Consider the following 27,634-nt stretch of genomic DNA (forward strand, 5'->3'; position numbering starts at 1 on the left):
AAAATAAGAGGTCAAATGTGTTCCTGCTTTCAACTTTCTCAAACACCAGCTTCTTCAAACAATGTTTGATGCTAACCGATATGATGATTACACAGTGCGGTTCTACAATCTGTTTCGTTTCGGTAGGTTTTGTCTCGTTTCAGCAGATTTCGTTTCGTTTCGCATTTTATAGGTACCTTTTTTTTTAATTAAATTTTTTAAAAACTGAAACTGTTTCCTCGTCAATTTCAACGGGATCGTTTTCCATGGCGGCGGCGGAATCCGAAGCAGGTATAATATCTTTATCATAGTCATTTGTGTGCGTTCTTTTTTCCTTCCATACTTTTTATCTTTACGTTTTAAACTATTTTTGACAATTGTTTTAGAATGATAATTTTCTTCGTGTCAGAAACATTATCACCCATTTTAAAGGGACTGGTTCACGATTTTTGAAAAATATATATACATGTATATGTTTTTTATGTTAAGCATTAAAGATATAGCTATATTGACAGCCAAAATTTAGACCTTCTGAATGTAAGAAAATAAACAATATTTTAGCCTTAACTCTGTTATATAAACAAAGACTCGAGTCTTTTTATGTTTACAAACAAGCCAGTGAAATGTTAATTTTGTAATTTTAAGCATCTTAATTTTGTACAGTCATAAATTTAGCTTATAGATGACACATTTTACCTAAAGAATACTTGAAATGTGATAGATATAATAAACTTAGATCGATATCCATTTCTTTCAATGTTACCTAGTATAATTTTACTATTACATGTACCTAAATGCAATTCATTACACTAGTCAATTAGTCATTGATGCATTGAGATTATTTAACCATGTATATTTTTTACATTTTTTTTTTTTGTCGATATCCTATAATGGACCCCAATGGAAATAAGCCTGTTGGCTTTTGTGGGTTATCCAAGATAAAGGGCAGTATTTAATTTTGTTTTTTAAGTGAGCCTAGTGCTGGGACAATTTTAAAGTCCAATCTGTGATTGTAAATGCAAAATGTGATATTATTTATAGAATGTGTTATTTTATGTGATATTATGTCATGTCAGTTGTTATTCTCTGTCTAACGTGCCTTTATCTGAATAAACATAATAATAATAATAAATAATAATAATATACGGGTTATCTATAGGGAGAGCTCCGCTCTCACGGCCCTTCGTGTGACCGTGTTTGAGGGCGAAGCAAAGAAGTTTTGGCATTAGTATCTATATCCAAAACAGGACAAAAACAACCCGAAGTTAGCACGCGGACGGAGCTGTATCAAAGCATCCTAATTTTGGACATTTGATCCGCCTATATATTGAACGCGGGAAATATAACGCAATTGATGTAAACAGTACACTGTGACGTCATATTCAGCGTCGTTTTTTAGCAAATTTACAAACATAGCGTTTGAACCACAACAAAAAACATGGCGTTAATCGTGGAGTGATTATATATGATTAAGAAAATAAGATTTACATGCTTTTACGGATTTTATGTAACATCTCAGAACGACGTGAACTAGGGTAGACGAGATTCAAAATGGAGGAATACATGTCCACGCACTAATATTCGAATCGACGCCATTGGTACAAAACTTTTCAAGTTCCATAGGTATGGTTTAATGTTTCATTATTTCCCTATATTTTCCTTTTAAACATGTATATACGTGTTACCTATAGGGAGAGCTCCCTTCGGGCCGTGAGAGGGCTTCGCCCTCTATGATGAATCAGTGGGATGATAAGACATTTTTTAAAACGTGGATAAATTAGTGTTCTGTGATAATGACACGTGTATTTAAGCTTTCTGGAACATGAAAAAATGTATAAAGAGACACTATAGATCAGAGAGAAATATTTATCCGTGGTTCGAATTTCCTCCACTGTTTACATATGTAACGGCACTCTTTTGCCGTCAATCTAGTATGAGTTCGAAAAGAACTTCTTTGCTTAACTAAAGTAATATGATTACGGTGTGACCGTTGGGGCAAGCGCAGCATATCTGAATACATTTTCAAAAAATTTATATTGAAAACAAGGAAAACTGATCTGGTTCACTGTCAATACGTAGGATTACTGTCTTGTTCTTCTCGCCAATGTAGGAACCAGTTTAGCGGGAAATGCAACGAGCGTGTTGTGACGTAGCCTGGTAGTTGTGACGTGACTGTTTACATTTCTTTAGACAATATTTTAAAAAGAAAAAGAAAGGGGGAAGAATATGATTGTCATCCTTTCCTTTCAAATAAGAGAGGTTTGTAATACTCAAAGATTTTTTTAATTATTATTTTACGAATCGAACCATCCGCCATTTTGTACGAGGGACTTCTGGGATTGGCGTCAAAAAAAAAATTCTTGTTAGAGGTTGAGATTTAGCTCGGATTATTTCCCGCGCTCTAGTCATTAGAGCTCGCTATAATTTTCCTCAATCACTGATTGGATATATATTTATTTATTTGAATGTCCCTACCTTGGGTTGAAATCAAGTAGTAAATCAATAATAAATGGAAGACTTGAAGAAAGTAAATAGTATGTTTTCTTAACTAAATAGACTAGTACCAGGAACAGGTCGGCTCTATTCGGGCCACTATCCCCAACACTAGCTATTTTCCCTGACTTACTGTCAGTGCATGGTCGGTCACGGACAACCACTCCGGAAAACAATAAGGCGAGTAAACAACCAAAACACCTTCAGTTCTATTCGCGCCACTGCGTTGATTGTCCACTTACCTTTCCTTATTCTAAAACCTTTATTTAGCCTTACTTCTTTAAGCTCCCTCTCTCTCCGATCAGCTTGGAAGAAATGATACAGAATCACAGCACCCCGGGTTTATATACACACAGGCTGTTCTAATTATAAGGGGTGTCAGGTCAGTCCATGTTATCATGACAAATGTAGTCATTAAAACGTTTGATTGACTAGAACAAAAACACTACATTACCCACGCCTCTGGGTACATTGGTCCCGAATGAAAACATTTTTCTTGTTTTTTTTATTATTAATTTTCCATTAACCACAATAAACTAGGAAACAAAATGATCACTACCTGTGTCAACGCTTTCAAATGTTCCGAAACATAAGAAAGATATTTACAAAATCATGAACTTTTCTGTCGTGACCTCTTTAATGTCAATTTCACCCTCTCGAAATTTTTTGATTGTTTTCTTTACAACCTCTGTTGCAAATTCTGTTTGCGAAAAAGCATTGCATTTCAAAGGTGCGTTATCACTGTCATTTTCAGTTTGTGTAGTTGTCGAGCCACTAGAATATACTGTATCAAGACTCAGGGAACGCTTTCCTGGTAGAATTGGAGACGTCCTTCCAAAAGATTAACGGTTGTGTCTCGCACAGCATCGTCATCTCCATCATCTTTATCCACAGAAGATTTATCCAGCTTGAGATCGTCGCCTGGATCCTGGAATAGCCAATCTTCTATTTCTGAGCCCGAGTCACTGTCCACTTTGCTTGACACATCCTCCATTTTCTTTGCACTGGCAGGATGATCTGTGTCTGATTTCATTCCTAATGGTAAAGGATCTTTTAGCAATCCCTTGTGGGCTCTTCTCATGTGTCTCTTTACATTACATTCCTTTTGTGATGTAAAATCACAAAAGTCACAAGAATATTCCTGCATAGCACACTGTACTACATGGTTAGAGAACTCCACATCTCCATGACATAACTCTGAACACATCGGACATTTTCTTGCGCCCGTTCTACTTGTCACCTTTGTCTTTACCATAATTGCAATCTGAAACAATAAAAAAATGTTAACAAAGCTAATAATTTGTTTCGTAATCGTTTAACCAAACAGGGGGTTTTCTACTTCGAAATTGTTTCGTAGGCAAATCTGCCTCTGTATTTGTCCATTGGCACTCATCATTTACAGTGCAATAATCATTAGATTTTGGCACCATATTTGTTTCACTTGTAGGTATTTGACTTGCAACAACTTCATCATCGATTTTCTCAACATTATTCTCTGCATCAACCTCGCTCTTTTTCCCAACTAATCTTTGAGAGCGCTTTAGCCTTATCCTGTCAACGTGTATGACCTGATTTGACCCTCGGAAACCGCAATTAACCATATATGTAACATCAGACAATTTCTTGATGACTTTCAACGGGCCACGCCAATAACTTGTAAATTTTGGCGACTGCCCGGACTTTGTTCTTGGAAAATACACATACACTTCATCATTGACACAAAACTGGCCCCAGTTTAACTTTTTATCATGATAATGTTTCTGGCGGACCATGGATTGATTTGTGTTTGCTCTTACAATCTTGTGTGCATTCTCAAGTCTCTCTTGCAGCTGCCAGACCCATTCGTTCTGTGGCATAGGCTTAATTGGGGGAGGCACTTCATACATAATATCTAAAGGTGTACATACCTCTCTTCCTAACATAAGAGAATTCGGCAAAAAACCAGTAGTTTCATGAGTTGTGGACCTGTATGCCATTATGACGTAAGGCAAGTACTCGTCCCAATCTGAATGGTTGTCATTTACAAAATTGATCAACATCGTGGTGAGTGTACGATTAAATCGTTCCACCATACCATCAGATTGTGGATGGTATGGTGTTGTATGTGTCTTTTTAATGCCTAACAAAGAACACATTTCCGTAAACAGTTTACTCTCAAACTGACTACCCTGGTCTGAATGGATGGTTGCCGGTACACCCAAGCGACAGGTAACCTCTTCCACAATAATTTTCGCAACCGTACGAGCTTCCATATTTGGCATTGCAAAAATGTCCGTCCATTTAGTGTAGTAGTCAGCTACCACCAAAATGTACTTATTACCATTTTTTGTCATTGGCAACTCGCCCAAAATGTCTGTTGCTATCCTTTCTATAGGGTAACCTGTATGTACAATTTTCATTGGTGCACACTTGGTCACTGTATCACTCTTTAATTTGGAGCATAATTCGCAGCCTGCAATATACTGACGTACATCGCGTTGCAAACCTGGCCAGTAATACCTTGACCGTACTTTTGATAATGTTTTCTTGATGCCAAGATGTCCTGATATTTTCTCATCATGATATTGTCGAAGTAAATTGCGACGTTCCGAGTAGGGGACTACATACTGGTAATCTACCTTATTGAATTCCAAATCTTCCCACTTTCGACACAAAAGATTATCTTTGATACAAAGTCTGTCAAACTGAGAGACTAGAGACTTAAGAAAGTGGTTTTCAGACGAAATTGTTTTAGAAGGAGGGCAGGAGCCAGCCTCTATCCATGAACGTAGCTTTTGTAGGTCACCATCTGCTTGCTGTGCAGACAGCAATGATTCACCCTTAGAAATCTGACTACAGACAGGCAAGTATGTTTGTTTTTCCAAATCCAAATGATACCCACACTGTCTGCAAGGAAGTCTACTCATAGCGTCTGCATTTGCATGCAATCGACCTGGTCGATGTTCGATCCTAAAATTGTATGTAGAGAGTACATCAATCCATCGTGCAAACTGCCCTTCTGGATTTTTAAAACTCATGAGCAAACGAAGAGAACTATGGTCAGTACGTACAAGAAACGGTTTACCATACAAATAATGCCTAAAATACTTAACAAAATGTGTCACTGCCAATAGCTCCTTTCTTGTTACACAATATCGTCGTTCAGACTTTGATAAGCATCGGCTTGCATAAGCACACACTCTTTCTTTTCCATCAATCACTTGAGATAGAACTGCGCCTATTGCCTTATCACTTGCATCTGTATCAAGAATAAATTCCTTGTTGAAATCAGGATGATCAAGAATTGGTTCGAAAGTGAGAGCTTGTTTGAGCGTGCCAAAAGAAATTTGACATTCTTCTGACCATTTGAATGATTTGTCCTTTGCTGTCAAATCGTGTAATGGTTTTGCTATGGATGCAAAATCTTTGACAAATTTTCTGTAATAACTACAGAGGCCAAGAAATGATCTTACTTCCGTTATGTTACCAGGTGCACCCCAACGCTCTACTGCCTTTGTCTTATCCGGGCTTGTTGAAATACCTTCGGGTGACACAATATGACCCAAAAATTCAACTTGTCGAGCAAAAAGAACACATTTTTTGGGTTTCAATTTCAATCCAGCTGTCTCAAGACGATCAAAAACTTTGGAAAGATTGTCAACCATTTCCTCAAAGGTTTTTCCAAAGACAATGATGTCATCAAGATAAATCAGGCATGTCTCAAATTGCAAGCCTCTGAGTACCGTTTCCATTAAACGCTCAAAGGTAGCTGGAGCGTTGCAAAGCCCGAAAGGCATAACTGAGAATTCGTATAGTCCACGCCTCATCGTAAAAGCTGTTTTCTGTCTGTCTTTTGGATCGATGGCTACTTGCCAATATCCAGAACACAAGTCCAATGTCGAAAACCATTTGGCACCTCTTAACTGATCTAGGGAATCATCTATTCTTGGCAGAGGATACGCATCATGAAGAGTAATGTTGTTCAGTTTTCGATAATCTATACAAAATCTCGTCGAACCATCTTTCTTTTTGACTGATACAATATTTGATGCCCATGGGCTACACGAAGGTTCTATGACATTTTGCTGTAGCATGTCATCAATATGCGAGTCAACTTCTTTCTGCATGCGCACAGGAATGTGTCTGGGTGTCTGCTTTATTGGTCTACTGTTCCCCGTCTCAATTTTGTGTTGAATAATATCTGTCCTTCCTAAATCTCTGTCTGATTTTGAAAAGGATGATTGATAACGCAGAAGTAGCTTCCCAACAACCTCCTTTTGTTCAGGGGAAATATGTGCAATGCACCTCTCAAACAAATCTTGCAAATGGTCTGGCAATTCTGCAATGCCAACTCTCTGGTTACCATTATGTGTGTTATCTTCGTTCAAGTTGTAAACATCATCTATAGGGCTTATATTGGCAATAAACGTACCTTTACCCAAACTTGTAGCTTCATTGTGTAAATTCATCAATCGTATCGGAACTTTGTTTTCGGGGTTTCTGGCAACAAGAGTACGTGCAACTAGTGCCCTGTCAGAGCCCTGAAACTGCTCACATGACTCTGTTATACCAGCCTTGGGAATATGTACATTTTCCTTATTGTTTATGACTTGTACGTTGCCGTATGCTATTATTTCACTCATTGGTGGTATGGATACGTTCTCACACAGAGTGATTCTGAAGTAACCTATCTTTCCCTTGTAATTGCAAGTAATTGGTTTTTCCACTTTTGCCATTGTCAAAATGCCCTCTGACAAGTCCAGGCTACAAACGTTCGTCCTCAAGAAATCTAATCCAAGAATTCCCTCAACACTTAAATCAGCAATAACAACTTTCTGTGTGAATCGTATCCCTTGTAGAGAAAATTCCAAAAGTTGTGCCCCATGTACCTTCAATGGTGTACCATCAGCAATCAAAATTTCTGACCTTAACTGCTCCAAAGGCTTATCGGGCATTATTTTGTCTATTGCAGATTTTGACACCAAGGTAACCGTTGCTCCCGTGTCAACCAAGAATTCTAATACCTTGCCTCCTACTGTTTTTTTTTTGACGAACATTCCTGACTCGCCTGTCTTGTGAAGAATTTCAGACGTGAACTGCAGTTTGATGGCAAACTCTGGCTCTGGCTGTCCTTAATTGCTTTCACTTCTTTTTGAAGCGATGCTAACGTGTCTGTTATTTCCCTCAGAACTTTGTCAGTTTTGAATCCTTTTGCACTTATTGCATCATTTTCCATAGCTCTTACAAATCCTTGACTTTCCTGCATTTTCTTGTTAGCATTCTGAAATGCCTGTAACTCAACGGCATGACGTACAGCATCATTCAAATCCACCGGACCTGCCTGTTTAATTCGCAGTCTCATGTCGGAATCTCTGATCGCATCTATGAATTGTTCCTTCGCCAGAATTTCTTTTAGATCAACAGTGGCTGTTGGATATGCCAAATTCGTGAGTCTTCTAATATCCTGGCCTAGCTCAGGCAAAGTCTCTACTGCTCTTTGCTTCCTTTCCCGGAGTTGAGCTCTGTATAACTCAGTTTGGTTTGTCGGCGCAAAGCGCTATTCCAGAGCAGTACACAGTACATTATAGTCACGTTGGTCAGCTCCTGGCAGATTCCCCAACACACCCTGTGCATTTCCTCTGAGCGATACTGCTAAATACATGCCTTTTTCTTGAGGTGACCAACAATTAAGCTCTGCACAAACTTCAAAATGCAATTTAAAATCACTCCAAGACGTACTTCCATCAAACGTCGCAGGTTTAATGAAATGATGCTTTTGGTCCACCATGCGAGATTGCGAAGTTTGATGTACAGTACTGGCGTGTGATGAATACTTATTGCTGTCCGCAGAAACTTGATCTGTTGATTGTACTTGTGCACTTATTTGCGGCTGAAACAGATTGCTAATACCCTGATTGCTAGGTCTACTATGGCATGCCATACTGTTTCTTGAATCAAAATCACCCTGGTCTGCCAAATGATTTGTCGAGATCCTTTGGTGAACCAAGTGACTACACAATGCACTTGGGCTTACACCAGGGCTTGCCATTTGGTTGATCATTGTATTATGGCGGGGTGTATGTTGTGCCAAATCTGACAAACCTGCGTGTCGTACTATCATGGGAGTTGAGTGTCTTTCAGAATCTAATTCTAGTTCTAACCTTTGTATTTCTTCCTCAAGGAATGATATTTCACGCGTAACATTTTACAAACAAAATTCAAACAAAGAAGCGTACACCGCTGCCACCAAATAATGTAACGGCACTCTTTTGCCGTCAATCTAGTATGAGTTCGAAAAGAACTTCTTTGCTTAACTAAAGTATAATTTTCCTCAATCACTGATTGGACATATATTTATTTATTTGAATGTCCCTACCTTGGGTTGAAATCAAGTAGTAAATCAATAATAAATGGAAGACTTGAAGAAAGTAAATAGTATGTTTTCTTAACTGAATAGACTAGTACCAGGAACAGGTCGGCTCTATTCGGGCCACTATCCCCAGCACTAGCTATTTTCCCTGACTTACTGTCAGTGCTATGGTCGGTCACGGACAACCACTCCGGAAAACAATAAGGCGAGTAAACAACCAAAACACCTTCAGCTCTATTTGGGCCACTGCGTTGATTGTCCACTTACCTTTCCTTATTCTAAAACCTTTATTTAGCCTTACTTCTTTAAGCTCCCTCTCTCTCCGATCAGCTTGGAAGAAATGATACAGAATCACAGCACCCCGGGTTTATATACACACAGGCTGTTCTAATTATAAGGGGTGTCAGGTCAGTCCATGTTATCATGACAAATGTAGTCATTAAAACGTTTGATTGACTAGAACAAAAACACTACATTTATAGGTTGTAGTGCAATATCCTTGACTCAGGCGCCTATGCAATTTTCTTTGGGCCAATTTTCTACAACATAATCAAATAACCTTTCATGGCACTTTTGATATTTACGCTCGTGAACCAAGAAAGCCAGTGGTATACTAGATTTGCTTTAAAAAGGCTTATGTCTACATATCAGTGGAGTTACATAAAAATTTCCCAGATTAAATGTTTTATCTCAAAGTTGCTCATTATACTAAAATTTTATCAAATGGCTCGTTACAACACCTCTTATGAAGTATGATTTCACCACGCAGCGAAATTTGGAACCTTGAATCTCTTATTTACAAAATATCATTACGAGAAAATTCACACAAAAATCGTATAAAATAATTGAGAGCTTGTATCACTCTTCGATGGTGAAATCATTCTTCATAAGAGGTGTTTTGACGAGCCATGACTGGAGATTCAGGGGCTCCGGGTTCAAACCCCGGTTGGTCCGTTGCATTTCCCCCCATTTCTCCAATGTAAGGCATCGGAATACTTCAAGATTGTACTGTTTAATTTTGACAAATGTAGCGATCAGCCGGGTTCGATCGCCGGTGACCAGACAGCTTAGTTGGTAGAGCATCTGACCAAGGATTCAGGGGCCCGGGTTCGAATTCCGGTCGGGTCCGTTGCATTTTCTCTCGTCCTGTTACACAAAAAATACCGTATAACGTCGGCTTGTAGCTGTCAGTGTAGAAGGAACTTATACTGCCTCGCTAGTGATCTAGCTTTTCTAGTGATGTGGTAGTCTTTCTCTTGATCACGCAAATTAAGCAACGGTGTCATCTGAATGGTGCGTGCCGTTGCTGAAGATGCGCCAGGCATTCAGAGAGAACTCACGCTTCACTTTGGGACGAAGCTTCCCCAAGCAGGTGGAAATGTAGCGAACAGTATGCAGGGAACTTCTACTGCCTCGCTAGCGAGCTAACTTTTCTAGTGATGTGGTAGAGTTTTTCTCTTGGTGCAGCCCTTGGAGTGCTCCAACAAGTTAGATCCTCGGTTAACGTCCCTTATATACCTCACGGCGCCATGTCAAAAGTACCTCGCCGTGAACCTCAGTAGTATAACGCATCCCGATGGGTGGTTCAACTGAGTGCAGTTTTGAGTGCGGGCCGATGGGTGGTTCAACTGAGTGCAGTTTTGAGTGTAGTTTGGAGTGAGGGGTTTTATAGAGGTGGTCAAGCAGTTGGCCAGGTGGCCGGGGCCACCTGGCGCGGTCAGGCGGGGTTGGCGCGGTCAAGCTGGGGAGGTGGGGGGAGGTGGTGCTGTGTAGCAGGCGAGATGTGGGGGGATAGCGTGTGAGCGTTTTGTATTCCTGGTGTATTCCTTTATGTGAAATTTTCAAATAAAAAGAATTAAAGAACAATTAAAAGTTTACACATTTATTCAATGAACAAATTGATAGATAATTTACTGGTCCGTAGTATTGCATCATGTCTAGAAAAATAGATAGGCGAGAGGTTTCGTTTTCATTTCTCGGAAACGCGGCTATTTCTGAAAATCGCTATGACTTTGTTTTGTAAACAATGAACTCAGCTATTCGGTAGTTCTATAAAACTGAATTCGGTTAACATGCAAAGAGTTTCATCATATGTTCACTATATTGTGTGGTTTGAGTCAGATCTTTCTGCAGGAGACGTCATTACTGCCCGTGAAGGACTGCAAATCAGTTTAGGCCTATGCTCGGCGCTTACAGTCTTTGAGCAGGGAGGGGTCTTTAAATATCGTGCCACACCTGCTGTCACACGGGACCTCGGTTTTTTGCGATCTCATCCGAAAGACCGCCCCATTTAGTCGCCTCTGACGACAAGCAAGGGGAAGTGAGGACTTATTCTAACCCGGATCCCATATAGTTTTACGCAATACATTTAAAAATAATTCATTTTACTCTAAAAGTACTTTGGACCTAAACTCTAGTATGGATATAGCAGAACAGTTTTATAGTATATAAAAACAACTCTCTGTGCACTTCGCACCCTATGAGATCACAACGAAAAAGTACGTCACGACGTACATCTTACAATTCATGTCCATATGGTGTCGTTATATTGATAGGCGTTATCAAGTGATAAGCCGTATACGTGAAAAAATTTCTTGTCAAATAATATATTATTTCAATTTCGTATAAAATCACTCAACATTTTTTTTATATTTGCGCCCCTCTATTTTCTCCCGATCATCACTACGTTATGTAAGAAAATCTAATTTACATAATGATTGCGAGCAGAGTGTAAAGGAGTAACGATATACGGTGTATGGTGGTGTATAAAGTGTATATATATTTATATTCCTGTTACCAAAGGAAAAGTTAGGACAGACTTCTGACACATAAAGAAACCCCCCTTTCCGCATTTGATTATGTCTAGCCTTTCCGAGAAATGAAAATGAAACCTCTCGGGATGCGTTATACTACTAACCTCTAGCATGTTGGAGTACCCTTGGAGGTACCCATTTTACTCACTTGAAATAAGCAAACACCCAGAAAACATATATATGTAACCCCTTTTCAGGTTGTATTAAGATCGTTGGAAGACAAATCCAGTTTAATTTTTACAAGTTTTATTCTGTACGGTGCAGAGTTTACCAACAACTCTCTACCTCTCTCTCAAAGCACAAAATACATCAATATATATATTATTTTCCAAGGACAAACAATTCTGATCGACTCTGTCCACCTATGAACTCTTCATCCTGGTGGTGAAAATACAGGCACAGAGGTTGTAAAACTGGACTTTTGGTGACAATTTGTTAACGAAATAATTATTTCAATCTACTGCATCACTGCACGCGATGTTATAAATGCAACAGTTGCTTACAGATCAATTACAAAGTAAGAGTTTCCATTTTCCGCATCTGCTCACGTTAATTACATGTAGAGTTGTCAAAACTTGAATTAATGCGCACAATTATTGCTCTCATTAATTCAATTGATGCGCGCATTAATTCAATTGATGAGAGCAATAATTGAATTGAAGCGTGCATTAATTCATTTTATGAGAGTAATAATTGATTTAATGCGCGCATTAATTCAATTAAAGATAACAATAATTGAATTGATGATATCTTCAAATAATTGAAGGTATCTTCAATTACTCTGTATTTGAATTTGTGTTAATTTGGCGCCCCATAGGCCACTTGCTTCTAAAATTTCCCTTATACAGAAGTGTATGAAAAGTAACGTATCTTTATAAATGAATGTGCAAAGTTTGAACTTGTTTTTAAAAACACGTCTTGTTTTAAACTGTTGCTGAATATTAGAATTTAGCTTTGATATGCAAAACGGGATTTTTTTTCTGGATTTCACAGTCCTTGGGAGTGGTATTTTTAACTAATACTCAGGTCAATGAACAATTTCAAAAAAAGTTTTCGACAAAATCAAGCAACATCTTTTTTTTTTTTTTTTTTTTTTTTTTTACAGACAACTGCATCCGATGCAATCAGCTCGTTCGCCCACGACAGGAGGCTGTTCAGTGTGATAAATGTCACAAGTGGCATGCAACACTGATAAGAAAATTATTTCATATATAATATCAAAATCTGTAAAAGAATTATTATAAACAACTGATTAACGATATCCATTTTAATGCTTTAGGAATTAGTATAGAAGACCAGTAAAAGTCAGGGAAGAATGTGATAGGACATGTCTTAGATGTCAGCAAGTAAAGCCCCCAGCACAGCCATCGCCGCCTGCTTCTCCACAGCCAGCACCGCCTGCTTCTCCACAGTCATCGCCGCCTGCTTCTCCACAGCCAGCAAATTAGATAACAAAAGTCAATTTTGTATGCAAATAAGTTTATATTTGCATGTACCTGATTGACAAAAATTAATTTTGTCTACAGAAATTAATTTTGTCCAGATAAAAATGATTTTTTTCCACTGAAAGATAATTTTGTATTACAAAATTTATTTTTGTCATTACAAAAATGAAATTATCATAACACCGGTATGAATAACATATTTTTGTACTTACAAAAATGATTTTGTTATGACAGAATTCAATTTTGTGTACACAAAATTGATTTTGATTACAAAAACATCAAGTCCCAATTGGCGCCCCGTACTTAGTGCCAGTGATGGACTACGTATACAGAACATGGATTAGAAGCTCCATATTCAAGATCCATCACTGGAGCGTATTCATGACAGCCATCCGAACCAACAACGACGTGGAGAGGTAGTACAACAGAATTCTGGACGGTTCGGCATCTACAATAGCGTTGACGGATCCAGAAATTTCGGAAAGGGGGGGGGGACACACATGAATTAGCAAAAATCTGGAGTTTTACTAACATTATATTGTAAATTTGAGGTGAAAGGGGGCCCATCTGAATCTGCCAATGTCACTGGTATTAAACTGATGTACGTAACTACAGTTACGTACATCCCAAGATGGCGGAAGAAGAAACTGGTAAATTAGAATAGCGATGTTTTTGTCTTTTAGAAAGCAAAGTGAAATACACTTCACGAAAGAGGATGTCTATTTATATCAATAGTTCACAATTGTACCCAAAGTCTTCATGATACTGTCCCGAATTTGCTGCAATCGGTATTTGAAATACGTAGATTGATGTACGTAACTTTCACAATATGATGTATGTAACTTTCCGATTTGCACATAAAAGATGTACGTAACTCAAAAGATCTCCATTCAACTTTTATTCATTTGTTCATTCAAAAAGCCCGATAGAATGCCTTCATCAATAAAAATCACATGCCATCAAATCTTGTGCTTATATAATAGATAATTACTGATATATGATAATATGTCTTTAGTTTTAAATTTCAGCTTGAATAAAAAATAAAAATGAAAAAATTCGCTTGCTCGCCCATTTTTTGCCATAAAAAAACAAAGAATCAAAAATTAAATTGGCATGGCTTTAGTAATAAAAATATTTCAACATTAAACAGTGAAATTAGATATATTTCTGAATTTCACAATGAGAATTTTCACAAAAATCGTATGAAAATGGCTTTCAACAGAATTTTATTTTTGTTGTTGTTGAAAAAATGTAATTTTATATGAAGAAATATGAAAATTTCGACGTGTTACAACACTTATGTATATCATACATATGCAGACGAGAACGCGTGAAATGATATTAAAATAATATATTGAAGGTAATTAATTGGTATTAAAATTATACTCGAATAAAACAGACTCTGGGGCTCTGAAGATTACATGAAAAATTTCCAGGAGAGTTAATTCCAGCAGAGTAATTGAGTCTACGTAGTATTGCAGCAAAAGAATACCAAACAAATCATGTTTGTCAACGTATCCTAAAGAAATACCTGGTAAAAACATCCCCCAAATATCTATGCACATTTTTACCCCCCCCCCCCTTAAATAATAATGAAGAATTACTGAAAATCTACATAACCTGAAAAATTTAAAATATCTTAAAATCAAGATCTTCTAAGCTTGTGAAACATTCATACAAGTTAATGATAATGATGTAAATTTCTCCTTTAAATTTTTAACCCCTTCAAAATACCAAGAAAACCAACCCCAAAACATTCATTTTACCTACCCCCTCCCCCGACAGAAATACTACGGTTTTGTTGGACCTCCAAAAGACAACAAAATTCAACATTTGTCCTCCCAAGAATAGGCATAGTCTTTAAATGGTACCAAATTTGGCGTAATACACCCCCCCCCTCTTTTCCCTGTGTGCAGAGGTTTTTTTTGTTTTTTTTTTTTTTTTTAATCGCTAATGGCATTCTTTCTCTGCCACAAAGTATGTGCATTACTTCTCTGCTTGTTTAGCTGCTTAGAAAGCAAGCTTTAGGGTTTGTCGAACTAGGAAAAGTATGTACATCAACCAAAAATATTTTAATGAGTTACGTACATCACGTGTATTTTTACACAGGAGTTTAACTCGTCCATTCAGGAGAAACAAACGGATTTTACCATTCTGAACGATAAAGCGTAAAGAAATACACAGACTTGACTAATTAATATCACTGAATAGTTGATAGGATAAGATATAATCTTAATTGAAAAATCACCCGTTTCTTCTTCCGCCATCTTGGGATGTACGTAACTGGAGTTGCGTACATCAGTTTAATACCAGTGAATGTGTAGGACGTTTCCATTCATGTTTTCAAAGTTCTTAAATTGCGGCATGGCTAAATATTCAGTAAAGTGGTGTTTCAATGGGTAGCCCCCAGAAAATGCATTTTTTTCCCCTAATTTAGAATATTTTGAGTTATATTTGCAGGTGGCTAATCAATTACCAGTGTGATGAAGAGATATATAAAAGAAACAGTGAAAAGGTTATTATTGAAAAAAATATTTTGATATGAAATGTTGAATCCCCTGTTCTTTGCATGCTTACTTTGTGACATGGTCTGACGACCCCAAATCAAATTTGTTTTTGTACCTATATTTTTAGTAAAAAGGTTTTACATGCAATTAAAACAGTCTGACAAGGTTTTTGACACTAAAATATGAAAATTCATCGAAAAATATGGATATAAACGAATTCTAAATGGAAAGTCATACATTAGGCCTAATTATATCTAATGGGTATTCGACGATGAAGGTAAGGTAAAGTATATTGCAAAAGTTTCCCCAACACTCGGAAAATTGTGTTTCGTCTATATTGGTTTTGTTTGTTATTAATTGAAAAATATAGTGCTTCCCATATATAGTATCCAATGATACGTTTTCACGTTTTATTTAGCATATTTATTCTTACTAAATTAATAATTTTTATAATCTGAAGTTTATTACACGGATATTTTTCGAATATTATTAGAATTGAATTCGCGTATGAATTTAACGGAAGCAGTACTACAACCTTCCTTTTTCATGCGGGATCGCCATTGGTAAGCACGTGTATACTATTTCACCACACATGCACATGATGCCTATAATATGTTGACGGTGCTACTGTTTGAGCGAGCGCAGCTACATATACACATATTTTGTAATGTTCATACTTTGACCATTCGACCAGGTTCAATTTAAATAATATGTAGGCCCTATTTGCCAAATACTCGGTACAGTAATGAAATTAGGCAACAGAAACGGCCTACACTGTTTTTGCCTGGAGTTTTATATTGAATAATTATTTAAGTCCTGTATCAGGTTCTTGCTACATTAAGATCACTCCAAACTACCCAGCATGAACATTTTACAAACATTTTATGAATGTGATTGAAATATTTTTACAGAGTACGTGAATGATTTTTAATTTTACAGGACATTCGGTCTGGTAAGCAGTCTAGCATTACCAGACCAGCGATTTTTTTCTACCCACCGGTACCGATTCGATTGGGAAAAAATAGCGTCAAAATCGAACAAATTGGGAATTTTCTACCAATGTATCGACAAATGATTTCAACTAAAAGAACAAAACAAGAAGTATTCATCACTTTACAAACTTTTTACGGTAGTATTTCCTGTTGTGAGACATAAGGAATCGTCATAGGCTCGTTTTAAAATAATCGTAGCTCTACAACACGTGCTCTGCCATGTTTTGTACTTTAGATTTAATACCTGAAGTAAACATTTTAGTTAACTCGTATAACGTTTCGGACTAAGTAAATTATAATGTCAGCTGTCTTTTTTTGGGCAATTGAATTGGGAATTTCTAGTCTCAAAATTGGGGAAAATCTACGGTTTTTGGCATTGGGAATGGTACTGTTTATCGTTACCAGTTATATAAGGAGAAAAAACGCTGCAGACCAAGAGTAATTTTACCAGACCACATTTTTCAAGGTGCAAAATTCAGTCTTTGCGCTTAACAGCTTACTTATGGGGCAAGGTAGACAGAATACAATTATGTCATAATTTTCATAATTTGTAAATCGGAGCTATCGCCACGGAAGTAAATAGTTATAGTCCAGGGCTTGAAGCTAACTTTTTATGTCACCAGTCCAGTCGGACTGATGGGGTATAATTTCAACCAGTCCGCAGAAAATTTTACCAGTCCAACAGAGTTTTCCAGAAATAATTAAACATATTTCATTAATGTTATTAAAATGAAATTAAACTCAATATGTCTCAGATAATATTGTAAGTACACTTAAATGTGGTATTTATATTTATGAATCAGATTCGTCTGATATCTATAGATCGAAGCATGCCAAATGTGTGTATAAAATTTCATAAGTATATTTTCCAAAATGATGCTTTAGAAAATTAACCAGTCCCATCGGACTGACTAGAACAAATGTCTGTCAGTCCGCCAGACTTTTAACCAGTCACAGACTGACAGGCATATGTTAATTTCGAGCCCTGTAGTCTAAAAACATTTGTTGTAAACTAAATAGGAGGAAGATATGCGATCATGTTGACATACTGTTCAAGCATCTGTGTTTACACCACAGGTGCTTGAGTCATAATATATGAATACACATCTAATCTTATACATAGGTTAGATGTGTTTTCATATATCATGACCCAGACACCTGTATTTACACATTCAACTTCTTTTTTACGTCTGAACAAAGATTTTTCAACCATGTGATAGGCCACACAATCGGAAGTAGAATGACATGCGTGATATTAAAAGTACACGCACGGAGTGGGCTTATAATTTCTGGGAAAGCATATTTGTTGTACAAAAGCAAGTTATCTATACCAGACAAAGTTTTTGTTTGCGCAAAAGCCAATAAACAACGCAGATATGATCCTTTTTTTTGTCTGCTAATATCTACTGGACAGTTTGTCAGATGTTTTAACCGGACAAATTGAAATTTTACTGGAGATATCTGGTGGTCCGTCTTTCGCCAACTCTGGATGGAATTATGAAGGGCAAATGCCACCTTCATTTTCTTACCTCTACATCAGTGAAATACACGTATTCTTGGTACAAAACCCAATAGATGAAGTAACAAAAATGATGTGTGCTTTAATATGTATACCGAAAGTTTCTGAAAAATATTTGCAATCTGTCGTCAATGTAACGTATCATCCCGTAATTTACGACCACCATTTTGGCAACAATTTTTTAGCAAATGGGGGCATCGCCCATTGCTTTTCTGTCACTACCTTTATATAATTTATTTTCATATTGAACTAGAGCATCAACATTATAATATTTATTGCATACAAGGGAGGTTAAAGGAATATTTTGATACTGTTCCAGTGAAATATGCCCGGCCGTATTCCAGTAAAGCGAAGCAAAACCTACACAACTCCCCGACGTCCCTTTGAGAAGGAACGTTTGGACCAGGAGTTGAAACTGATTGGAGAGTTTGGTCTCAGAAACAAACGAGAAGTATGGCGTGTCAAATACACACTGGGAAAAGTGCGTAAGGCTGCTAGAGAGTTGCTTACCCTTGATGAGAAAGATCCAAGAAGGCTTTTTGAAGGTAATTTTTTCATAGTTTATTGCTTTTTTTTTTACCACAGATTGTTTGGTATTACAAATTCACATTAAAAAAAATGTGTAGGACAATTGCCCGGTAATTATCTAAATTTACTGGACATAATGCAAAATATCAAAAACTTAAAAAAAAACAAAACATTTTCATAAGCCTGTATTATGGTATAGCTCCGTCTGTCTGGACATTGTGGGAAGGATACAGACTGAACCGTAAGCTCCAGGATTTTACAACTTGGTACATGTGATCACCATGATAAGAGGAAGATGCCTATTGTTTTCAAGATCAAAGGTCAAGGTCGTAGTATCACTTAGTAGGAACACCTAGTAGGAAACCCTTGTGGGAAGGATACAAACCAAACCGTAAGCTCCAGGATATTAAGTCTCCCAAACGAAGTTTGAAGACTTGTTATTTTTGTTCGGTTCTTATTATTCTTCCGCTTCTGTCTCGTGTCTAAAACTGATTGACACCGTTCTCCGTAACCAGTTAATGAAAGTAATAGATATTCAAAGGATATGATAGGCCAATGTATATAGATGTGCAGAAATGTTTTTGTTTTCAGATTGAAGGGGGTTAGGGTACATTTTGGGGGAGTGCAGTTAACATTTCAGCTGGATTGGCGAACTACAACCTACAGTACTTTAGGGGTAGGAGTAGGTCAAACAGTTTTCCAGATCTTTTTTGGTATGGTCACAGGTATTGCTCTGAAATTTAGTCGCAACCTCCCTTTCCAATGCTCCAAGTCGCACCTGCTATCAGGTCGCAAAATGGCAACCTAGAAATATTTCTGGTCACCATTTTCAAAATTTCTACTCGCCATGGTAAAAGATTTTGGAAATAAGACTTACAAGTTTTTTTTTTAATATGAATATCTGTCAAGAAAAAAATCAACACCCATGTATGTGTTTTGTTTATTTTATTTTTAAAGTGAATAGAAATGTGCTGTGAAACATGCTGGATGCTAACAAGTCAAGTATTTACTCTGGCAAAAGTTGTATTGCATTGGGCCATCCTGTATATTTTACTACGCTTCTGGGGAAGAAAACCCAGCGTTCCACACAAGGATTTGCTTTAAAGTCTTTAAAGTTGGATCTTTTGCTGAACAATGAGTACCAGCATTAATAAGAACACTACATCCCGAGTTTGTAATTGTATGTGAAAATTAGCAGCAAAAGTTGCCCTGCTCGACTTACTGCTGATAATGCAGTCATGGTCAAAGATATGTCTCTTACTGTTACCGTGAATAGTCACACTTCTATGTTTGAAAGATGTACACCCAGTCGTGGTGAAATTGGACAATGGGTGTCCAGAAATGGTGGACGTTGCTGGCTGATTAGCCTCACAAATTCTGTAAAACATTTTGCCATCTCTGTATATCAACCATGAAAATTTCTTCAGCCATTTCAGGACTGGGGTTCTTCTCAAGATGCAGAACTTTCTCCTTGTGATTCTTGAATTTCTTTATTACATGTACTAGGCTGAGGCTTCTACTTTTCACTATTGATAAATCCATAGTGCTCTAACCCTTGTTTTCCTGCCATCTTAATTGCTTTCAAGTGCTGCTTTGACCGAGACTGAAAAATATTTATTCAGACTTCCAATCCCGATTATAAAATTTTACTGGATGCCCAATTTTTTTCCACTCGCGAAAATGCGACTTGTTGTAAAATCGATTTTCTGGTCGCATTTGCGACCATTTTACAACTTGGAGCATTGAATTTTCAGAGAAATACATAATCAGTTCACATTCCAAACATTTCAACTTAATTGGTGCACCAGTGATATTTTTGGGGGGCCCAAATGCCACCGATATGTTTTTCCCAATTTCAAATCTAGGGAAATTAGGCCATTTTAAACAAAAAGTTACCGTATATTGCTGACAAAGAGTAAATATGTTTTTTTCTTCAGTTTTATTCTCCAAACCTCTGCACATGCAAAAGGTTTTGTAAATGATATGTAAAACAATGGAGGCATCCATATAAGCAGACATGCAGCATAGTATATAGTTTCCAGATACACATTAAGACATTGTTGACACTTTCAGTTTGACTGCCATTATATGTAGGGTCAGGCTAATAACAGGAAGTGGCGAACAGTATAGGGTTTTACTAAAAAAAAATTCTTTATGAAATTAGACAATAAGTATTTCTTAGAAAAAGTAAATATTTATACAAGGTGTGACTTCCAATACGTATTTAATGATTTATGATTTTAAATCAGATCTGAAATAGACCTTAAACAAAAAAATTATTTGATTATTTTATGGATCTTTACCATTTTAATTTACTATGAATGATTTTTCCCAACTTGAGGAAAATGTCGCTAATTTTTCCCAATTCAAAAGGAGGGGGTGGTAGTTTGAAAAACAATCACTGTGCACCATGACCTACTTTAGGGCTAAAAGTAGATCAAATGGTTTCCTGGACTTTTTATCATCATAGATCGATATTGCACCGACGTTTTGTTTCAACCTCATTTTCGGAGAAATACATAATCAGTTCACATGTCAGATGGATTGGTGCACCATGACCCACTTTAAGGCTTTTCTATTCAGAATGTGTGTTGTATCAATTCAGAGTGCACAACACGCTTCCAGGTTGAATTTCACTGTCCGATGAGCGTATATTGTATCGTTTGCGGTACTCTTGTTGCACATTTCGTGCCACTGTTATGATTTACATTGAGTCAGAGGAGTCAGCATTTTTATCTGTAAAGGTCTACACTGTAAACAACCACCAAGCTTCGTGAGTGCTTGCGAAGCTCAGTGGTTGTTGCTTAAGTTGTAGACCTTTACAGATGAAACTGCAGACTCCTGTGATCGAGACCTTGTGCATCCTAATCATCTACGGGATTGTTTTCTCGATTTGTCAGTCAGCATTTTATTTGGTTTAGAGTCCGTGTAAATCTAAAATTGAACAATGCGCCATGTTGGAACACAACTTAAAGACTAATTCTCTGTTTTTATTGTTATATACTTCTTGGAATGAACATTGAGCCAGATCGCAAAATGTGAACTTTGGTCTTTTTCTGTGTCATGGTGACCCTTTGGGTGATGATTTTGAGGGTAAAAATGTGTTAGGGAAACACTGAGTACGTGTTAATGAGTTGTATCTGTGTGTACAGTAAAACACGAAACTAATCCAGTTCTGCAGGAAATAAAGCTCTGATGTACGTTTTGTTAGAACAATGATTTTTGATTGACCCCTTACAGGTCTTTAAATCTAAGACACCTTAAAAAAAATTTCTTTATGTGTGCTGACTTGCTGCAACCAAATTATTCTCTTTTACACTGCCATATCATTTTACAGGTAATGCCTTGCTGAGAAGACTTGTGAGGATTGGTGTGTTGGAAGAGGGCAAAATGAAACTTGATTATGTGTTGGGTTTGAAATTGGAAGACTTCTTGGTGAGAAGGTTACAGACACAGGTCTTCAGATTGGGACTGGCCAAGAGTATCCATCACGCCCGAGTCCTTATTAGACAGAGACACATAAGGTTAATTGTATAGTTGTTTTTATATGTTCGTTTTTGGGGTTTCATTTCTGTCACATAGCTGTAACTTGCTATCTAGCCTCTTTGTACATCACCATCACTCAATATCATGTTGCAATTTTAATCCATTTCAACCTCTTTTGCAGGCGTTTTGCCCCTTTATTAAACATTTTATTATACCCCACGCAACAAAGTTGCGCAGGGTATGTTTTTGACCCATCCGTCAATCCCTTTGTCAGCGCAACTCCTCTGAGACCGCTCAACAAAATTTCATGAAACTTTGTAGTTAATAAGGACACACTGTAGGTGTGGAAAGTCCCAGGAAATTCTGATTCAATAATTTTTCTGGGAGTTATGCCCCTTTTTAACTTAGAAATTTGAGCCCCTCTGTCCTGTTCTTGTCAGTGCAACTCCCCTGAGACCGCTGAACAGAATTTTGTGAAATTTTGTAGTTAATAAGGACACATTGTGTAGACGTGCATAGTCCCAGGAAATTCTGATTCAATACTTTTTTTGGGAGTTGTGCCACTTAGAATTTTGAGCCCGTCTGTCCTGTTCTTGCAGTAATGCATAGCATTACCATTCATTATGTGAGGCATTATCAAGCAATGTTAGAGCATGGGGTATGTGAGCTTGCTCACTTTTGCTTTCTTTCATTTTTTCAAGCTTATACTGCTTATTATATTTTCCAAAGTTATAACTTGTGCTTGAAGCATTTTGCACATGTCTGTGATATCTCATGCTTTTATTGCAGATGAAGAAATTGACAATTATGAATTTCAGTTAGGGCCTCTTCTTGACCCATGTGGTCAGAACATCCAACATCCATGATGTATGGCACTTGAGATTTGGAGATTGTTCAAGATTCTGGTGGGCCACTTGAAAAATTTAACATTTTTCAACGTCCACTTGCCTATTGAGAACTTTGCCCCTATTCTCCAATTTGATGATGGTGCCATCTTGTATTCTGATGTAATTTAAAGGTATATCAGTTATGTAATGTTACATCATGAGGGGGGAAAATCGTAGCACACTTGCCGACAAAACAGGAGGACTTAGCAATTTATAGGGAAAACACCAGTTTTTAGCTCAAATGAGCTTTTCTGATCAAAACATGTACGTTGTCTGTCATCGGCGTAAACTTCACATTTTCATCTTCTTCTCCAGAACCACTATGTCAATTTCAACCAAACTTGGCACAAAGCATCCTTGGGTAAAGGGCTTTCAAGTTTGTTCAAATAAAGGGCCTTGTCCCCTTCAAATGGGAGATAATCGCAAAAAATAGGATGGGGTCATTTAAAAATCTTATCAAGAACACTGGGCCAGGAAAGTTCAAATATACGTCAAAACTTTCTGACATAGTGCAGATTTAAGTTTGTTAATATCATGGCCCCTGGGGATAGTGTGGGGCCACAATAGGTAATCAAAGTTTTACATGCAAATGTATAAGGAAAATCTTTTAAAATCTTCTGAAGAACCACTGAGCCAGAAAAGTGGAAATTTACATGTAAGCTTCCCGACACAAAGCTGATTGAAGTCTGTGTTCAAATCATGGTCCCGGGGGTAGGGTGGGGCCACAATAGGGTATAAAAGTTTTACATGTGTGATTATATAGGGAAAATCTTCTCAAGAACCACTGGGCCAGGAAAATTCCTGACATAGTGCAGATTCAAGTTTAAAATCATGGCCCCGGAGGGTAGAACGGGGCCACAATAAAGGATCAAAGTTTTACCTGCAAGTATAGGGAAAATCTTCTCAAGAACCACATGACCAGAAGAGTTGACATTTATATGAAAGCTTCCTGACATAGAGTACATTCAAGTTTGTTTAATTCATGGCCCCAGGGGTTATGGTGGGATCAAAGTTTTACATACAAATATATAGGAAGAAAATCTAAATATCTTCTCAAGAACCACTGTACTAGGAAAGTAAAAATTTACATGAAAGCTTCCTGACATAGTGGTCATGTGAGGATCTGGGTTAGAATAGATCCTCAGTACCTCTTGTTTGCTGTAAGAGGTGACTAAATGGGGCAGTCCTTTGGGTGAGACAGCAAAAACTGAGGTCCCAAGTCACAGCAGGTGTGGCATGATAAAGATCCCTCCCTGCTAAATTTTGCAGCCCTTCACCGGCAGTGGGACGTTAATCAATATAAAAGCTATCAATCCTGACATGATGCAGATTCAAGTTTGTTAAAATCATGGTCCCAGGGGTTAGGATGGGGCCACAATAGGGGATCAAAGTTTATATAAGGAAAATTATTAAAAATCTTTTTCTGAAGAATCACTGGGCCAAAAGTTTACATGAAAGCTTTTTGACTTAGTGCAGATTCAAGTTTTATCAAATCATGGGCCCCAGAGGTAGGATGGGGGCCACAATAGGGGATCAAAGTTTTACATACTAACATATAGAGAAAATCTTTTAAAGTGTTTTCCTCAAGAGCGATTGGGCCAAAGAAGTTTACATTTACATAAAAGTTTCCTGACATGGTGCAGATTCAAGTTTGTAAAAATCATGGTCCCCGGGTGGAGGTTGGGGCCACAATAGGGATAAAAGTTTTACGTGCAAATATATATGGAAAATCTTAAGATATGGGCCAAGGCGAGTTATGTGGCCCATGGGCCTCTTAATATTCTACTGGTATGCCCTTTTAATTTTAACCAAGGTGAATAATATTTTAGCAGTACTGACAATTGTGGAATGATAAAGATCCCTCCCTAGTCAATGGCTTTATGTGCCAAGAATAGGCCTAAATTTTGCAACCCTTCACTGGCAACGGTGTTGCCTCCATATAAGTGAAAGATTTGAGAGAGGGACGTTATACAATTAATCAATTGTCTGTCCATCCGTCTCTAAATTTTCTCAGTTTCATCTTTTCAAGAACCACTGGTCCAATTTCAATCAAATGTGGCACAAATCATCTTTGGATGAAGGGGATTAAACTTTTGTTCAAATGAAGGGCTTTCAGTTCTTTCAAAGGTGAGATAATGAAGAAAGGCCAAAATAGGGTGGGGTCATTTAACAACCACATGGCCAAGAAAAGTAGAAATTTACTTGAAACCTTCCTGACATAGTCTAGATTCAAGTTTGTTGAAATCATGGTGACTTCCATTCCAATTGCTATTTTGTCCCTCATGCGGGTAGAAATAATATGTACTGGCTGAGGCTGATGTATTTTACTGAACCCGTTTGTAATAAACGTATCGAACCGAAAATCGAGGCAATGAATCGAATATTGAATTGATCGTTTATATTGAACGGTATCGATATTCGGTGAATCGTTTAAGCCCTAGTAATTTGAGTTTGCAAACACTTAAACTATGTCAGATTGATATAATATATCCAATGATAACTAAGTACACATGATCCACATTTAATTAATTACACTTAGCGCTTTCACTGTGTTCAGCTGTTTAAAGTGTAACAATTTAAAATACTAATACAAAAAGTACTATGTACTTGTAATGACATTGTAGTTAAGACATCGTTATTGAGACGTCACAAAGGCAGCATACTAAATTGGCAAAAGTTAAAGTCAATAAAGCGCCAAAAATAAAGCAACATAACATCTAAGTTATAATAATTAGTTTTCATTCAATTTAGTTTTGAATAACTTTACCAAATTGTAATCTTTCGCACTGTGTTAGTGTTCATTATTTTCTAAAACTTTATAAAATGGAAATATTAAAAAGTTTCCATTGATGCCTAAATCGAAATGCTTATTTGGAAGAAAACTCTACTTCTGTAGGCAAAAATGCATGCCTATTGAAGTGCACTATACCTGTTTACTGATGTCTCACTACATATGGTGTGTTCCAGATTTCATTAGTAACTTGGACTAGCCTTAACACTTTTCTCTTTATTTCAGAGTAAGGAAGCAAGTGGTGAACATCCCATCTTTTATTGTGCGACTCGACTCTCAGAAACACATTGAATTTTCTCTTAAATCACCATATGGTGGTGGACGTCCAGGTACAGTAAACACGTGTATAATATTAAAGAACTTTCAGGGCACCCCCAAATGGTGGATGCCCTATACTAAAGTAATCGCTCAAGTTTTCTGATACAGTATAGTTTAGGAAGAGCAGAAAGGGATACCCCAAAATTGCAATTCAACAATCCCAGAGTTTTGACTAGGGTGGGTCTAAAAAGGTCATAATAGTGTTAATATTATATTATAAAGTCTTTCATCTGTGTGGGCATTTTCAGGGGCTTTTATGTTTTATGAACACATCTTGTTGATGCTGCAAATAGATATTGAAATTTATTATCGTTATACATTGAATAGCTTAATTACATGCAATACAAAATATTACAAAGCACACAACACAAATTAATATATTTGAATTATTCTCCATATATACACATACATTCAAATACATACAAACATGTTCATATTATTTTTTACAATATGAATATAGAGAAAGATTTGAAAAGTCTCTATATTATAAATATAGCGGTCCCTTTCTGGCTTATTGTTCTAGTCTGTATTGGTGCATTTTATGGTGGTTTTGATTTCAGGAAGTATTGAATTTCGCATCAAATATTATAGATTTTAAAAATCATTCTTAAAAGCACAGAAAATTAAGGTATATTATTATACAGAAACTAAATTTTGATGATTCTTATAGTTGATTGTCAATATAAACTAATTTAAGAAAGACAACTCTTGATGGATTACTGATCTATACATTATGGTCAGATTTGCTCCCCATAATCAATTCAAAAAGGGTGTTGGTGTTGAAAGCATTTATCCAATTTTATCTGAAATTGAACCAACTCTTTAAAGTCCAATAGTGCAGCAATTGGGAGTTCCTTCAGCAGTCTGTTTTAACAAAATACATTTAATGAGATGTAATAATAAATATACTGGTTTTTTTTTAGGTCGTGTTAAGAGGAAAAATGCCAAGAAGGGAACTACGGAAGAAGAGGAAGATTAGAATGTACATTATTCTGACAATAAACTGTCACCTCTTCCCTCTTTGTTCTATTTGTGGACTGGTATATGTACAGTTTTTCTAGGTCAATATTGTCCATAGTTTTTGGGCACATTTTTTCTCTAAAACAAATGATTTCATTTTGTCCGGTGCGAGTCTGTCCGTAAACTTTTGACATTTTCGACTTATCCAGAACCACAGGACTAATTTCAGCCAAACTTGCTACAAAGCATGCTTAGGTAAACACTGAGTATGCTTGGGTAAACACTGAGTATACCCCAACATGTGGGGTGTTGGCTACCGAAGCGGCAATATTGATGTTTCAACCCCCAGGAGTCGTTGGGTGGGTACCCACTACAGCCCCAAACTGAAAGCAGTAAATGATAGTCCTAGGGGTCCTCAAATTTGCCTGGATGTTCTTTCCGCTTTGTCTTCAAAGATTAATGCTCTAAAAGAAGTCCTAAAACCCCATTATTCTCCGAGAGATGAAAAATATTAAAGTTCAGGTGAGCTAAACAATACTTTCCGGGTATCGCAGAGCTCTTCACATG

General features: G+C 37.1%; 2 protein-coding genes across 5 annotated transcripts; one reads left to right on the top strand and one right to left on the bottom strand.

Moving 5' to 3' along the window:
• Window positions 1-2,962: 2,962 nt before the first annotated feature.
• LOC130054185 (hunchback-like protein) lies at window positions 2,963-9,176 on the bottom strand. Its single transcript, XM_056162811.1, has 2 exons — window positions 9,123-9,176; window positions 2,963-3,736 (listed from the first exon to the last, which is right to left on the bottom strand). The coding sequence occupies exon 2, from the start codon at window positions 3,725-3,727 to the stop codon at window positions 3,269-3,271; it is 459 nt and encodes a 152-aa protein (XP_056018786.1). The 5' UTR covers window positions 3,728-3,736; window positions 9,123-9,176; the 3' UTR covers window positions 2,963-3,268.
• A 6,723-nt stretch (window positions 9,177-15,899) lies between these two features.
• LOC125670620 (40S ribosomal protein S9) lies at window positions 15,900-27,123 on the top strand. 4 transcript variants are annotated; one of them, XM_048905893.2, is made up of 5 exons: window positions 15,900-16,149; window positions 18,417-18,642; window positions 21,963-22,149; window positions 26,015-26,118; window positions 27,031-27,123. In XM_048905893.2, exons 2-5 carry the CDS (start codon window positions 18,423-18,425, stop codon window positions 27,084-27,086), a joined length of 567 nt encoding a protein of 188 aa, XP_048761850.1. In that variant the 5' UTR covers window positions 15,900-16,149; window positions 18,417-18,422; the 3' UTR covers window positions 27,087-27,123. The 4 variants fall into 4 exon arrangements, with proteins under 4 accessions (XP_048761850.1, XP_056018780.1, XP_056018782.1 ...); XM_056162807.1 differs by having other exon boundaries at window positions 16,131-16,687; XM_056162805.1 differs by having other exon boundaries at window positions 26,015-27,123.
• Window positions 27,124-27,634: the final 511 nt, after the last annotated feature.

This window comes from Ostrea edulis, chromosome 4 (assembly GCF_947568905.1).
Source record: "Ostrea edulis chromosome 4, xbOstEdul1.1, whole genome shotgun sequence".
Lineage (NCBI taxonomy): Eukaryota > Metazoa > Mollusca > Bivalvia > Ostreida > Ostreidae > Ostrea > Ostrea edulis.